Consider the following 17,294-nt stretch of genomic DNA (forward strand, 5'->3'; position numbering starts at 1 on the left):
TTTTTTCTCCCAAGCTGGAAGGGTTTTGAAAGAACGTTGGTAGTTCTATAGACTGGTTTACATGAAATTTCGAGATGAATTTTGGTGCAAACCTTGGGTGTGTGCGTAGAACCACCTTATCCTTGTGAACTGTTACGAAGGGGTCTAGTACAGAAAGAGCCTGTAGTTCACTTACTCTCCTAATGGAGGTGATGGCTATTAGGAAAGCAGTCTTAAGAGTGAGGTCTTTAAGAGTTGCCTTGTGCATGGGTTCGAAAGGAGTGCCCATGAGTCTAGTAGAAAGTACCACGTTTAAGTCCCATCCGGGAGCTGGGTTAGCTATCGGAGGGTGTATTCTCTTTACCCCCTCCATGAAGGCCTTGATAACTGGTATCTTCCACCACGACACTTTAAGTTGGGAAGTGGTGTATGCAGACAGTGCCGCTAGGTGGACTTTAATGGAATTAAACACTAGACCTGAATCCAGTAAATGGGTCAAGTACAGGATAATGTTAGTGGCAGAGCAGTCAACCGGGTTGATGTTCTTACCTCTACACCAGATGACAAATCTTTTCCACTTGCTAGAATAGCAGTGGCGAGTATTAGGTTTTCTGGCTTCCCTGAGGATGTCCATACATCTCTGTGGGAGATGTAAATGTCCAAATTCTATGATCTCAGGAGCCAGGCTGCTAAGTTCATGGTCTGAGGGCATGGATGCAGTGTCCTGCCCTTGTCTTGTGACAGCATGTTGTACGGGCAGGGAAGTTTCATTGGGGGGGATAGGGACATCTCCAGCAAGTGAGCGAACCATGGCTGCCGGGCCCACATTGGGGCCACTAGTATCATGGTAACCTGCTCCTGGTGCATCTTGTGCACCACTTTGTTGAGGAGGGGAGTCGGGGGAAAGGCGTAAACAAATTTCCCTGACCATTGAATCGACAGACCGTTCCCATTGGACTGGTTCTGGGGGTACCTGGAGGCGTAACTTTGGCATTGTGAGTTCTCCAGGGTTGCGAACAGGTCTATTTCCGGGAATCCCCATTGCGTGAAGACGTCTAAGACGATGTCTTCGTGCAATTGCCATTCGTACTCTTTGGGCAGGGGGAAGTCTCTGCTGAGTTTGTCTGCTAGCAGATGGAGTTCCCCTGGTACATGTTGTGATAGTAGGAAAATGTTGTGTTTGAGAGCCCACTTCCATATATTCTGGGACAGCTTGGACAGTCCTGGAGAGTGAGTGCCCCCTTGCTTGGTGAGGTAGTACATGGCTGTGGTGCTGTCTGTGAGGACCATCACTGTCTTTCGTTGTAAGTGTTCCTGAAAGGCTTTCAGTGCTTTGAACACCGCTAGTAGTTCCAGCAGGTTTATATGCTTGGATGCTAAACTCGGAGTCCACACTCCGTGAGCAGTCTGATGGGATAGGTGAGCCCCCCATCCTGTAAGGGATGCGTCTGTGGTTAGAGTGGCTTCCACTGCGGGTGTGGCAAAAGTCTTCCCTAATAACAGGTTTTCCTTTGTCCACCACCGTAGTGAGAGAACCAAGGCCTGCGAGACCACCACTAGATCGTCCCATTGTCCGCTGGCCTGACACCACTGGCTGTAAAGCCACTCTTGCATTGGGCGCAAGCGCGCGTGAGGTACCAAATAAATACATGACGCCATCATCCCTAGCAAGCGCATTGCTTTGCGTACCGTCACCTCTCGACCTGCCACATAATCGGGGATCTGAAACAGCATGTTTTGGACCCTCTCGTTGGAGGGGAAGACAAGGCCGTCCTTTGTTCGAATTAGAGCCCCTAGGAATTGTTTGATTTGGCTGGGGTCTAAGCTGGACTTCTTTTCGTTGATGGAAAAGCCCAGTTGGGACAAAAGGTCTACGGTCTTTTGGGTATTGGAGAAGCATGTTTCGTAAGAATCCCCTGTTATGAGCCAGTCGTCGAGGTAAGGGTATACCGGGATGGATAACCTGCGCAGGTGGGCCGCTGCCACTGCCAGTACTTTCGTGAATACCCTTGGTGCAGATGCTATCCCGAAGGGTAGTACTCTGAACTGGTAGTGTTTGTTCTCTATCTTGAACCTGAGGTATTTTCTGTGCGCTGGCAACATTAAAATATGAAAGTATGCATCTTTCATGTCTAGTGTTGTCATGTAATCCCCCTGTGATAACAGTGGGATTACTTCCTGCAAGGTCACCATACGAAACTTTTGGGGTTTGACAAACTTGTTCGCTGGTCGCAGATCTAATACAGGGCGCATGGTTAAATCCTTTTTGGGTACAAGGATGTACACTGAATAAATACCTTCTGTTACCTGAGATAGAGGGACAGCCTCTATAGCTTCTTTTTTTCAGTAGCTCTTATACTTCTTGAAGAAGAATAGTGAGGTGTTCCGGTGTCATGCGTCGGTTCCGAGGGGGTCTGTATTTCGGGGAACCGTTGAATTCGATGCAGTATCCGTGGGCTATGGTGGATAATACCCAGCGGTCTGACGTTATTCCCTCCCATGCTGAGAGGAACGATGTTAGCCGGCTCCCGACCGGTGATGCATGGGAGTGGACCCGAATCTTCGGGTCATTTGTTGGTATTGGGCGTGGGACCTTTGGAGCCGCGACCTCTTCCTTTGCCACGACGTTGGCCTCTTTGACTGAACTGGGTGCTTTGGTTAGAGGGCCAGTTGGTAGCAGAGTAGAATTGCTGTTGGCTTTGCTGCTGGCGTTGGCCACGAAAGGAGCGTCTATTGCCATAGCTGCGTCTGTTAGGTGGCCTAGAAATTTGGTCAAGAGTCTTGATGGTATCAAACTCTTTCTTCGCATGTTCTAGGGCCTCATCAACTGCTTTCCCAAACAGATGTGTTTGTTCTATGGTCTTATTTATCAGGGAAGCCTGGGTTTCCGGCTTAAATCCCGAATTGCGCAGCCAGACATGGAGTTTGAGAAGTATTCCCTGAACCAGGGAACGGCCAGCCGTCTCTGCGGCATCTAAGGAGTTCTTTACGATGCCCTGGTTTACAAGAGTTCCCTCTGAGATTATAGCTAGCAGGCGTGAACGCAGGGGTTCTGGTGCGTCCTCTGCTTCGCTGCGCAGCTTGCTCCACTGTGCATCTGCGTAGCTAGCTAGTAGGGAATTGTTATTTGCAATCCTAGTTGAGAAGGCGGCGGAGGTCGTGATTCTCTTCCCAAGTGCATAGAGCTTCTTGCCCTCTTTGTCAAGTAGTGCCTCACTAGTGGATAGTGGTACCCCCGCTCTTTTTCTTGTATTAGTAACTACAAGGGAGTCCGGAATAGAATGTCCCCTGATGTACAAAGGGTCAGAGGACGAAGGGCTGAAGAGCTTTTCTATCCGAGGGTTGACCCCTCTGACTAAGGCCGGATTGGAAAGGGAAGGAGTTATTCTTCTCCTTATAGAAGCCAGGAGCGGAATAGACTGAATAACTGTGGCTTTTTCTTTAATAACTTTTTCTACAAAGACTATGTCCGGAAGAGTCTCCCCTGTGTCTATTTCAAAATGCGCTGCTGACTTGCGCAATAGTGCATTAAGTGAAGGTTGGTCATCTGTGGGGGAGGTGTTTCCAATAGGTGAGTCCTTGGGAGGAGAAGGGTGAAAGACATCAGGGTCTGAGTGCACTGATGGGGATTGCCAAGGCTGCACTGATGGGGATTGCCAGGGCTGTGAGGTAGCTGTGTCTTCTTCAAAAGCTCCTGCACTAGTGTAAGGGTCTTCTTCAAACCCCTCTTCCTCATGTTCTTCCTCTCCACCCAAACACTCCTCATCTTCCTGGAGGTATTGCTCCTCTTCAGTGAGGTCATATGCGTCTGTAGAAGGGGGAAACAGCCTAGGAATCTTGACCCTAGGGTCATCCTGGGTCCATTCTCTTGGTCTTTTGGGTGTGGGTGGGTTTTGGCTACCCAAAAACCTTTCCATTTTCTCCATCAAGAATGGAGTCTTTCAAGGGTCTCATGGGGAACCCCTGAATAGTCTAGAGGGGGGAAATCAGTGATTTCACCTTCCAAACGCTTAGAACGCTCCCACAACGTCGACGAAAGGTTTCCGTCGCCCTCAGAAAAGCCCTCCGGTAGTTCAGAAGTGCCCTTAGATGAAGGGGGCAGTTCCTGGCTACTCTTGTGCTTTTTCGGCGTTTCTATATCTTTTGGTGCGGTATTCGACGTCTGTTTCGTCGTTCGCTTAAGTTTGTCTTCGGAAACAATTCTCGCCAGGCTCTCGACAACGAGTTCGTCAGTAGAGGGTTCTGGAGTCGACGTTGCCTGCGTTATGCGTTGTTTCTCGACGGCCGCTCTATGGAGCGTTACGTCAGATGTTTTTGAGGTAGCGCCTGTGTTAGATGAAAGCCCAATCGCTGGTCGCGGCTGCATTTGCGGGTGGGGCTTGAGACCCTTACGGTCTGAGGTAGACGCCGGAGCGCCCTGCGTCCCCTTCGGCGCTGATGGATCCTTCGTCCTCGACGAAGAAGAGCCGTGGGTTGTGTGCTTAGGCCTATGGGGTCTGTGTGCGTCCTTGTCGCCGCGGTGTTCATCCCCATAAGCAGGGCGTGAGCCGAGCCCGTCGGGGTCGAGGAGCGGGAGCGCTCCTTCTGGGGGTTAATGACTTCCGTAACGGACGTCGAGTTATCACCCTCCTCGTCACTTTCTGTAACAGCGGCGGCGGGTGAGGAAACTGACTTCGACATAGCGTAGACCGCCCACCTCTTAACTTTCCGTTCTTTAAGAGTTCTTGGTTTCAAGAGCTTACAGGCCACGCAGCTGTCCTCTTTATGATTGAGGGGCAAGCAACGATTACAGAGCTTGTGTTTGTCCTTCCAAGTGTATTTCCCCCTACAGCGTGGGCAAAACTTAAAAGGTGTCCTCTCCATAGCTGAGGCAATAAAAACTGGTGATAACAACCCCAAGGGAAAGATAGGGGAGAAAGAAAGACATTCTCGACGAGAAGATAAAAGTTCGAACCCCCACTCTCCCTGCTGTATGTTGGCCGGCGAGGCCTGGCCACGTGTTCGGCAGCGCCGAAGGATCTCCTCCGTCTCTTCCCCTCCGTCGAAAACTTGCTCGGCGGAGAAACAGCTTCACAGCTAACGTCGAGGGGAGGGATCTTTAACAATAAGTATAAATTAAGGAGGTCCGTAGTAAGTGTCTTGCAATGTCTCTCTCGCGTAAGGCGACCATAAGCTGGGCGGAAAAAAACAATCTGAGGGACCTCGACGCGTGAGGGATTGTGGGTACAACGCACGTCACTATAGGGATAGTGTTACAGACACGCCTTGTCGACGTCCCCTTTTCGACTACGAAAAACAAAATGCAATACTCCGCAGTGACCACTGGATGTCGGACCTATGCACAGCATGTGATTCTAAGCAAATTAACAAACATCAGAAATATATATATATATATATATATATATATATATATATATATATATATTGACTTTGATAAAATTGCCATATCAGATGCAACTTGAACCTCATGTCTCACAAATGTTTAGGGATACTCTTACAAAAGCATAACACTAGGAGCAGTGGGGCACCCACAAACCCGATCACCAGCCATGGTCCGGATCTTGGTGTTGCACTAATTAACCAGAACTGTAGCAGTTTTATATTCAGCTGGTACAACATTCAAAGACCCAATCTAGCAACAGTGCAGCTATCCAATCCAGCACATGACCTTCTGTTTAAGTGTTGAGCGCCAGATTTAAAGTTGGCCAGACTGGTTTGAGAGCATAGGAGGCAGAATCAAACATGTCAAAGTCAAACGTGGCTAGAATGTGCTTGGCACAATGTGTAAAGGTTTCTGCAAACATACACATTGTCCACAAATTGTACTCCGTAGCTTACTTAGAGATTGATTCTCGCAGTTGGAATTGTTTATTGTTGTTAATGTTACATCTATCACAACAGTTAAGTGTCCCTTTTTACATCTGTGAGCGAATGCTACGATTAGCCCTTTTTGCTTTTTCATTTTGAGCTCGTATTCACGTGGGTAGAAATGTGTTCTAGACACCTGAAGAGGTTTCAATATACCATGCCCTGCAGTTGCAAGCAGCTGTGCTTTGAACTTTTTCCCAAATACCCGATAATTTGGTGAAAGTTTAAACAGTTGATGAGTCCTTTAGGTATATGCAGGTCGGTTCTATTCAATTAGGTTATTTCATTCACTACTAACTGCTGGCATCGGTTTGTCACATTTTATAAATGTATTATGGAAACAATGCCTACAAATTGTAAACAGCTTTGAAATGCTAAACAGAAACCTTTTGGTATGATCATTAACTTTACAAGTAAGCACCACTCTAGTTTACAAACCTGTTATTGCCTTTACCACCATGTCAGATACTTCAGGAATGTCTTCGTCAACAGGAACACACAGCATCTGAGGCGTCACCCAGTGCAATGCTCTACAGAAGAAAACAGTAATATATCAACCGATTATACGACTTGAAAGCATCGACATTTATTATCTCTGGATAGTCACTCCAAGATGAAACAAGGAAACGTGGACCTAATTTTCACTCAGTGGGATGTAGAGGCCTCAGATTCTTGTCTGGGCTGTGAAGTGATTGGGATCTAACTTCCAGACCACTCAAGCAGAATGTTTTAGTGTCACACAATCGGGAAAGAAAACCTTCAAAAGACTGGCAAAAGCCGCAACATATGTTAAGTAAAAATGACAGCAATCAAAATTGATAAGATGAAAGGAAAAAGCTTTATGCATTGGCAATAACAAATGAAAATCATAACAAAGATGACAGATTGCTCGTAAGTAAAAAAGGTTTCTCAAAGCAGAGAAGATAAAAGTAACAGTATAACCTTGAAGCAAAATAGTTAAGAAAATTCTAAAATATATGGTATTGCTCCTAGTGATTTCAGGAATAAAAAAGTCAGCTTGCAAAATTAATTTCCTTAGAACATTGACAGCTCATCTGCAGACATCAAACATGTTTAGACCCTGTGTATATTGGTATGAGCCAGAGTGCCAAATTGACCAAGGCATAAAGAATTGCTACATTTAAAACATTAAACTACTACTTCTCATGGATACAGTCATGTTTGCCAATTCAAATGATAAATAAAACCCTGATCATCATCGTAGCAACGAGTTTAACAAAGCACTTCATGCCCAACTGCTGAATGTGTAGACATGTAACAATTGCTTGGCAAAGATATGGAGTGATGATTATCTGGTCACGCTGAACCTCACTTGAGCACCACCAACATTTATTTATTCATTCGGATTTATAAAGCGCGCAACAGCTCGAGAGCAACTGATGAGTCAACGGATATTAAAAGACCTTGTCCCGGTGCCAACTCAATGCAAAGATGCAGGAGATCATCTATCTCAATATGATTCCTCTCATTATTAAGTACTGTTGAACGTACCTCAGTGCAGTTTACATAATTGCTGGGCAGCCAGTTAAGGGAAAGACAACAATGTTTCCATCTTGCTTTGTATATACAAGGAAAGAAGGCAAGTAGAATAATACAGCCATTTAGATTGAATGCTGCATAGATATGTGAAAATTAAGTTTGGATTCTTTACACATTATTTTTCAAAGTACGACTGAGTGTTGAGTTTTAAGTCCAATTAAGAACAATCTTACATCAGTTTAAAATTAAAAGAGTTTGGAGACCCATTCTTCAAATTTGATCACACGAGCAGTAGCATAACTGCTCTCATGTGCTGAAGTGTAAAGAGATCAATTAAACCCAGTGTGCTGTAAAGAAAGTAGTGGACCTGTTCCTTTAGAAAAACAAAGCTCCCGGAATGTGCCATAATCCAATGCACTGCCAAATAGCCCAAAGCTCATTGCATTTAATTAAGAAGTATTTCAAGATTTGTCCTGAAAGTATATTAAAATACATCAATGCAATACATTACATACAATAACAATAAAACTCATAACAAACATTTCCAATAACTGAAAAGTATCTAAAAATAGTGTAAAGAATGCAGGGATAAAAACATAAAATGCTTGATCAATAACTGAAAATCATCAGCATTGGTATTATACAGAGGTCCAATTCAGGCTAAAACTCTTGGGGATCTTCGTTCATCTACCCCAAGCTCTTGTAAAATAATGTACAACAGTGAAGGTAATATCCTTATGCGCAGTTCATCTACAAAGCCTTTTGGCTGTGTACAAATCCGTAGTTAAGGCCTCCAAGATTCAGATATAAAGGGCATACATTCTAAAAAAAAACTAAAAAAAAAACTAAAAAAAAAAACTAAAAAAAAAACTTAATCATTACAGTGACTCTCTGGCAACCAAAATGACTACAAAAATCTCATCTGCCATGACGAGAAGTGGGAGAGGGAGAGTTGTTCATATTCCTAAAGAAGTTACCCCAAGGGAGAACTAGGATTAACTTTCCCTATCAGCAGAGTCTCTTAATTAAACATAAACATTACAATAGAATAGCAAAAGACCCCACAAATCGGTCAAGAGTGCATGAGAGATAGTTGATGGAACCATCTTTGCATCAGTCCAAGGTCTGACATGGCAGTAGTAATGGTTTGATTGTTACCCTTTTGGCATGTCTACCTAACCAGAGATTATATAAGAAACAATCCACCTCAGAATGGACTGCTTGGATGATGGAAGATCAACACTGATGGGACCTTAGATAAATAAGAGCTCGGGGGGCCTGGTTATTGGGGTTGGGCAGGGATTGAATGTTTGTGGTGTATATGAAGCTGGATCTATGAAAAATGTTTTAGCAGTTGAAATCAGCTGGCAGCAGCATAAGCAGGTGGGAAGATTACTATTGATTAATGTGCATGACTGAGGAGATCTTTATTACCATTATGGATATAGTTTCCAATTGGAATGCCTATGGCTCTGAGATGTTCTTCATATTGCTGGGGTTGCGGGGGGAAAGGGGAGGGTTGAAGGCCTACTGCACGGACTATGAAGAACTATATTCACATGAATGGGTGAACTAAAGAGCATACTAAAACACTCTAAGGCCAACAAACAGGGGAGACAGTGGTCGAACTTCCTTTTTGAGTGGGAAATGATCATGTTAAATAGTTGGACTGTAAAAGATGGAACTATGGTACAAGAAAGGCGCTACCATACTACTATTTTCGCTCTAGCGAGTTTATTACATTTGTAAGAAAATTGCAAGTGATCCCTAAAAAAAGAGAGCGACCATGAGGTACTGGGCCATGACTACTGTATTGGACTTCCTGGGGGGATGCAGGTGTTGTCCTTCCTACATTTGGCGAGAAAGTAAATAGGGGTGGCAATTGCATATGTTGGTTAGCCCGCAACATTGTTAAAAATGAGTAAGCATTTGATGGATAACTTGAGTTGTGGTTTACTAGGCTTACTAAGACAATTGCTATCATGAATCGTCCTGTTATCGTTAAGGAGGGAGAGAATAAGCTCTTCGATAGAGAGATTGTGGAGTCCAAGCGGTGTCTTAGATGCGAGACACAGATGTTGTTGGAGAACAAAAGGACCCTCATTGTCGATAGACTCCTTAGAAGGTTAAAAAACAGACACAGCAATTGGGTCAAAAGACATGCATTGTCCCCAAGAAGTGCTCAATGGCAGCATATGATCCAGATCCTGGCTCAGTGTAATACTAAGCGGACCTAGGAAGTTCTTGATACCTATAATGCTCGTCACACCCATTGGGCGGTTTACCCCTTAGCCTTGAACGAATGGCTAGAGCATTTACAATCAACATTCAATGTTGATATTGCTGTGGCTGTTGTCAGTCGAGCACATCAGGACTTGCCATTTGAGCCAAGTTATGACAGAGATGACATTGAGACAATTATTACGGGCCTTACAAGATCTAGAGCACCAGGCCGAAATGTTGTCTTGATGCAGGCTCTGGAAATGTGGGCCTCTGTTTTGGCTACCCTGTTTGATAAGATCTGCAGTGCAGGTCTGGTGCCTAGCTCTTGGTAGCGAGCAATACGGATTCCGGTTCACAAGTGTGGGAGTAGGAGTGTCCCTACCAACTACTGTCTTCTTACCATGCGGAATGTGACTAGTAACATCTTCTTGTCCCTTGACTCACTTCATATGCTGGGCACATTTCAAACTGGTTTTGTTTTAGGAAGGGGTCTTCCAAGATTTTCAACATGTTGCTGGACATTTTGATCCAAAACTCTTTAGTGAAGGGCACGAGTCCCTTATATGTATTATTTGACTATCTAAAAGCAGCCTTCGATACAGTGAACCGTGATAAGATTTGGCTGATGCTAAAGGGTTATGGCATTGATGAATGGCTTCTTGAGGCAATCAAGCAGTTACACCAATCTACCACAGCATGTGTGCAGTTGGAGTGGCAGCGCGGGCACGCCCTCCATTGGCAACAGTCATGGTGTGAAGCAGGGGCGTGTTTTGGCCTTGCTGCTCTTCAATCTGTACCTTGCGGATTTGTCTAGGTATTTGGCTAAGGTTCAAAACTGTCCTCCAGAAGTTTGTGGAGTACATGTGGATTGGCTGTCTTATGCGGACGACATTGTCCTTTTGGACCACACTTATGGCAGTCTACATAGGGCAGCCATGGCACTCTGTGACTACGCAGAGACAAATCACCTTGTGCTGAACACTGATAAAACCAGATTTATGAGTTATGGCAACCAGAGTAGGAAATAAAACTCCCTTAATGTTGTCCACTGGTGTTGTAGATATTGGATTGGATACAAGTAGGTTTGGAGTAGGTATATATGTTGAGATCATGTCTGAAAAGAAGAACAAAGCCAGACTCCTTACTCTGCTTATCAAGAGGTTTGCCAAAAACTCAGCAGGGTATAGCTATGAGGGGATAGTTATGCTCTATAAACAAAGCTTTTGTCCGGCAGTCACTTACGTATTGGAGTCACTTGGGATGTCAAAGCTGAAATGGCTGAACGTGCTGGAGGGCGGTATTGAACCCAGCACAATCTGTTTCTATCGAACTGGTACGTTTAGAGCTGGGGCTCAGATCCCTCTGATCTTGAGGAAAAAATGGGTACTGTTTATTAAGGCCCCTTCTTGTCTGTTTCTCTTTCTAATGAGTATGGTTATGAAGAGGGAGGATTCCCCCTGTAGCATTAGATCTTAGGCAAATTCAGTCCAAGAACTGTTCAGGCTAATCGACTGGACAACTGGGATGATCAGAATGCCTTTCTCAAAGACTAATTTGAGCGTATACTGAATGCTTGGGACTGGGCCTCCAATTACAATCATGTAGCGACGTTAAGACGCTAGCCCAAACACAGTATGCTCAATTACAAATTTATGAAATCGCAGTGTTACTTGGTGAAGTACCCGTCTGTACTGCTGAGAAGGTTGTATCTATTGCTTCGGACTGAATATCTATGATGTCCCCTGACCCCTCAATTGGAGATCCCCCACCCCCAGAGGATCGTTATTGTCGCCTTTGTAGAGTGCCCCCATATCCTTGAAACGGCTCAACATTTGCTGGCTTTTTGTGCAACAATAACGCACCTGTATATGAATAGTTTGACAGGGTTTGTACACAATGTTGTTGCCATACAAGGACGCCAATAGGCATATGGCCTAAACTCTGACAGCATGCACCTTATACTTGTTCTGTATAGTGTATGGAGGATGATTGAAGAGAAATTAAGGAAAGTTGAATAATTCTGCTCTATCTTAGAAGTTGCTGCAGACCTTGCATCTGCTGATTTTTACTGTGATGTTTTTATACAATACTGTTTTTTTTCATTGTATTTATGTGAACAGTTCTTCTGAACTACTGACATTAATAAAAAAATAAAGTACGAGTTTAGATGTTTAGAGTTCTGTCCATTTAAAATGTAAATGCTCCTCTAAGATCTCATGCATGCAACATTGATTCTGCCAGAGAGGGGATGAAGACGAGAAGGAGTGGTCAGAGATCAAATTCTCAGATTTAAATGGAAAACCAACATCAAGCTTGGTAGAAAATAAGGATGTGCCCAGAGTGCAATCTTATCACTGTGGTGTACTAATTATGGCTTGTGGAAATTGAATTCCCGAATTTCAAACACTTGCCTGGCCGAACCGATTGCAACTAATAACACTACTTTCCATGAACAACACTGTAGATTAATTTTGTAAAGAGGCTTGAAAAGTGAACATACAAGCTTAGAGAGAACTGTGTTCAACCCCCAAGAAAGGGAATGTCTTCTAACAGGAGAAAACGCATTAACAATTATTTAATCACGGGCACCACAAAGTAGGAAGTTTGAGATGGGTCAACCCTTGAAGTTATGACTGGCAGGGGAACCCTTAAGGAAAAATACTGTAAACCCCCATTTCGTAAATGGAGGATATATGGCAATATTATATCTTTTAGACACCTTCACGTAACCAATTATATTTGCCATGCACCATAAGCAAAACTATGTGGTTATGCCCGACAGACATTTTGATTCTTTGAGAATGTTGCTCCAGCCATGTGGGGGTTAGATCTTTTAGTGTAAGATCTCCGGAGCAAAGCTGCTTGATGGAAGATTTGTGTAGAATAGGCCTCCGAGCATCTTCGCAAGTCCATGAGGCCTGAATCGCAGATTCATGTGCCACACTGACATTAACAGCAGGTCTGTGCAACAACACAAGCCTAAATCATCTGTTAAGGCCGAGTTTCATTTTTGAGGGTTCTGCAGTCTCATTTTATGGGACCCCACAATCTTTATTGTAGGGGCTTCGCTTTGTTCAGGGAAACCACAAGGCAAGCCTAAAATGGCTGTTGTGCACACGCTGACTCTTTTGAGCCCAGGATGGCACCGTCTATACAGTGGTTTGAACTGGTTTAGACCAGTTAGGCCACTACACTTCCTGTGGTGGTGGGCCTTGGTGTACAGCATTTTCTTTTAGGCCAGTCCGATTGGCTGACATCCAAAACCTTTATTTTAAATCACCATGTGCAGTTGGTGGGCTGGCAAAAGGCGGCCCCTGTGAGTGATGGTACATATAGGGTAGGGGGAAACACTGTTCCTACACTCGGTTGTGCCTGATTTTTGGAAGGTTTGCAGGCCTGCTAACCGGATTGAAGATTTTAGGACTAGAAACGGTTGCTGGCAATTCAGAGGCTGGGTCTGGTCGTAAAGGTGGGACTAGGGGTCTCTTCAGATCTGGCTGGGCCAGGTCTTCAATCCTGGGACCCTTTTCTGTGTAGTTGTACCGCTGTTTACCACCAGAGTATCCCGCCTTGGTGCTGGAAGCTAGAGCCACCTGGAAGGCTCTTGGGACCCCACCACTCTGTTATATCACTTTCGGTGGGTCATCATTTATTTATTTATTGATTATTTATATAGCGCTTATACACAGGTGAAGTGCTTCAAAGCGCTTCAAGGAGGGAAGGGAACAAGTGAATACAGTAATCATTGTTAGGCCTTGAAGATTCCGAATGATCTGAAACGAAAAACTAACATACAAGGCCTGACGACATTTATACTAGTGCAAGTGCATGAAGTGGTACAGTTAAGACCAAGCTCGGTATAGGGGGATGAAATATGGGGGAGCGAGGGGGAATAGGACAGACAAACTAACTGGTCCTAGTACATTTAGGTCATGCATATGTACAGACGGGGTTGAAGAGACGAGACGAAGGGGGGGGGGTGATGGGAGCAGGGGGGAGTCCGCCCAGCAGGGCCCTGGGTTAAGTGCAAAGAGGTTGCCCCGCCCAAAGAGAGCAAGCTGAAAGTGCAGCAATGTTAAACAAGTGCATCGGCCCGGAGGCAAGTGCAAAGACTAGCAGGGGAGCCTGGGACCAGTAGGCTCTGGAGGTGAACCAGGCAACCAGTCAGCAAAAACTGAACAGTTAGGGAGGAGAAGGCGGGTGGAGAGAAAAGAAAGGAGGTTAGCAGGCGAGAGGGAGTGAGAAGGAGGAAGAGAAAAGGAAGGTCGTTAGGAGTTTTCAGCACTTAAGGTGCTCCGGCTCAAGATGGAGAGAGGCAGTGTTGTCACCACTGTTTTCCTAATACAAGGGCCATTTTTGCATGTGTACCATCCAGGTTTGCCTGCTGAGCCGCCATGGTTTGCCTTCGGCAGGTTACTCTATCCTCCTGCAGCCATTTCCCCCGCTGATTTTTGCTCCTGGATGGTCGGTGCTGATCCTGTGAAGGACGATTGTTCTTCTTTTGGGCTGTTAGGGTCATTGTTGGCTCAGGGTTCAAGTTGCTGGGTGACTGCATCCTTCATTTTGCCCTGTAAAAAGAAGCATTTACTTTCCGGGTTGTGCTGCCTTCGTGGATCAGTGTTTTCAGAAACAAACGCAGTAAATACTTACCTCTGCTTCCTGGGTTGGTGGGTTATTCCCGATACCCTCAGGCGTCCCTGTGGTTTGTGGTACGACTTCAAATGCATTTCTCCATTGACTGGGTTTGGGGGCTGTGTTGTGCTTAGCTGCATTCTGTACTGGGATGCCATTTCTGGAACCTAACCCTGCATCTAGTGTGGGGGGGGGGTGGGGAGGGGTCTTCACTGGTGTCCCCTGGGGTGGTTGCTGCTATCCTAGGACTTACATGGCTTTTTCATCACAGGTCAGCCTACAAACTTGGTTTCTATGGGGCACTTTTTACAACACTAGCATTCCTGTAAGTTATACTGTGAAGTAGTTCTCTGAACTGTCATTTTTCTAGGGTCCCTATAGGGTCTCTGGAGTTCTCAACCAAGTCCTGGATTTTTTGTGACTGCCCCTGATTTATTAGGGATTTTAAATCTGTTACATTCCTGGATGTAGATTGTGGGCCTCATTATGAGTCCGGTGGTAGCCGTGGCGGTAAATACCGGCACAGCTGTCGCCGGAGTCATTTCTTTCCGGCGGCCGGCAATGGGGACTTACCAGGGCATTACAGCCCTTGGGGTCCCAGTAATTCCCTATTGCCGGGCACCGGAAAACAATTACTCCCCATTCGAGTCCCATTGGACTCCATGGGAATGCGGAGGACGGATGCACCGGCACCATTCATGAATGGTGCATCCGTCAAGGTCTGCAAGCGGGTGCCGTTCCGGCTGAAGGGCACCCGCTCGCAGACCTCGGAGTATGCCGGTCCAGTAACAACGGTGCCGGTAGCTTACCGGCACCATTGTTACCGGACCAGTACACTCTTAATGAGGCCCTGTATCACTGTGTTACTTTTGTTTCCATCCTTGGATATAATATGCCCTTCTCGGCCTAGGTAGTATAAACCTGAAATTTAACGTGGACTTTGTTAACCCATCTGGCTTTGTTGGACATTGCGTACCACTGTTTGAATACATCTATGTGTTTTACTACTGCACTGTGTGCATACATACTAGATTACTTAGCTACAGTGTAGTGAGAAACCTTTGACTGGATTGTATGGGACTTTTTGGATCCTAATAATGTTGGTGTTATAGTTTATGGTCTAGAGGTCTACTCTTTACTCCCCTCTGAAAGTCTAGATGTATAGTGTCTGCCACCAGGGGTGGGCCTTGGATTTTAGGGTAAAAAGGGATATAGGCCTTAACTGGCCCCTGACTTCTATATTTACACTATGGTATGCTGTGTGTTATGTTTCGCACAACTACTTACTTTTTCCTAACAGATATCATATATGCACCCTTGTAATAAAAGCATATTTTTTTCAGTATACCAGTGTGGTGACCATTGGGAATAAGTAATTCCCTGTAGCGGTCCCATGAGGGTGGAGAAAAGGGGATGGGACGAAAGAGTGACTCCCTAACAGCAGCCATGACTGAGTTTTATGAGGATTTGAGGTATTCACGGAATCTGAGCAAAGGCAGGCTGCAACACTCATCTAGAGAAGCGAGCAACCATGAGTGCAAGTTGCACTGATAGAAACACTCAAAATTATGCCGATTTAAACCAATGTGAGAGAATTAGTAAAGTGTTTCGCCTTTTTTTTGCCAAGAACAGCCTCCCATTGCAAATGCACCTCCCACTGTGTTGAACGCTGACAGTGTTCAACACATCACTGTAGGCACTAAAAAGAGGATATGGTAAGAACAGTATTGTTATCCGAGGAATACTGTTCTACGGATTGATACCGCCATATACATATCAGATGTAGCTGAGGGTATGATATAAACACTTCTAAGACAAAGAACATGCTCCGAGGTGTACGTCGCTATGCAAATCCTTTGGTGGAAATGATGACCACTCTACGGACAAGAGTTTAAGGATCCTGCGGATATCTCTAAAAAAAAAAAAAAACACAAAGTATTTTAGGTGAAGAAAAAAATATGCAGATATAAAAAAGATCTCTATAACTAGGGGAATCTATTTAGTAAAAATATGACTCCTTAAATGAGTGTACTTTTTGAGAGCTATACTGATGCATCCTAGCCATGCTCAGCTTGGGGAAATTATTTTTGTTTCTAGTTTTATTTGGAACTAGAAAGAACCACATATTTGTCGAGATACACTGTAGAGAGGTGCAAGATAGTGGACTATGTATGCCGCAATCCTGAAAAAGGAGATAATGTGATGAGTTTGAGGGCATTTTTTTTCAATTAAAGAAAGTCTGTTTAGCTTGCCCTAAAGCACATGCTGGAACATGGGCACAGAGTAGGAAAAATCTACAGCTGCCAATTATGCACAAATGTACATGGTTACAGGGGAAATGAGTATTTACTGCCCATTTGATGAACAGTAAGACCCATCCATGCTTTATGTAAATGCAGAGTTACAAAGGGTGGCATAATGGTTACCGTGCAGATGGTGTGGTCTTAGTTGACTATATTGGACAATGTGCAGGAATGTAGGGGCTTAATCATTTTAAACTTCTGCAGCTTCTAGATTATACAAGTAAGATGAACTCACTAGCCAAACTGGATATTGGGTATTTTTCACGAGTGGTGGGTAAAGGAAGTACTTATTACTCCCATCTGTTTTAAATCAGGCTTCTTTGACGAGTGACCAGTGGTTGCCAAATATCATCTAGGAAAATGTTTGCTGAAAAGTGAGACCATCATCTAATCAGTTTCACTATACCCATAACTACACAAATAAATGCGCCCTACACCATCCCATTGCAATATCTAGCTAGGAACAAATGCAACATCTCTATAGAGAATCTCAGACCTTTACTGCACCCTATCACCACTGCTGTTCCCACCACTAATTCCAATCCGATGTCCTTAGTCAAACTCTACAATGACACACTAGACCTAGCCTTAAACCAAATAGCACCTCTAAAATTAAATCAACGGCACATGTGAACAAATGGTTCTCGGCTGAACTAAAAGCACTTCGTAACCTCAAGAGGACAGCTGAATCCAGCTGGACAAAAGCCTCCTCTATCTCCACGAAAGAGAAATTCTCTGTGACAGCAGCTACTTACAAAGCCGCTGTCACAAATGCAAAAAGAGATTTTT

At 44.6% G+C, this 17,294-nt stretch overlaps 1 protein-coding gene across 2 annotated transcripts in view; it reads right to left on the reverse strand.

The window, feature by feature from the left end:
- The window catches only part of RABGEF1 (RAB guanine nucleotide exchange factor 1), a 618,943-nt gene that overhangs the window by 111,724 nt on the left and 489,925 nt on the right, over nt 1-17,294 (reverse strand). For both annotated transcript variants that reach the window (XM_069614860.1, XM_069614859.1), the window contains one exon: nt 6,286-6,377. In XM_069614860.1, coding sequence (XP_069470961.1) covers nt 6,286-6,377 — 92 coding nt within the window. The remainder of the gene's footprint in view (nt 1-6,285; nt 6,378-17,294) is intronic.

This window comes from Ambystoma mexicanum, chromosome 9 (assembly GCF_040938575.1).
Source record: "Ambystoma mexicanum isolate Mex_15411 chromosome 9, UKY_AmexF1_1, whole genome shotgun sequence".
Lineage (NCBI taxonomy): Eukaryota > Metazoa > Chordata > Amphibia > Caudata > Ambystomatidae > Ambystoma > Ambystoma mexicanum.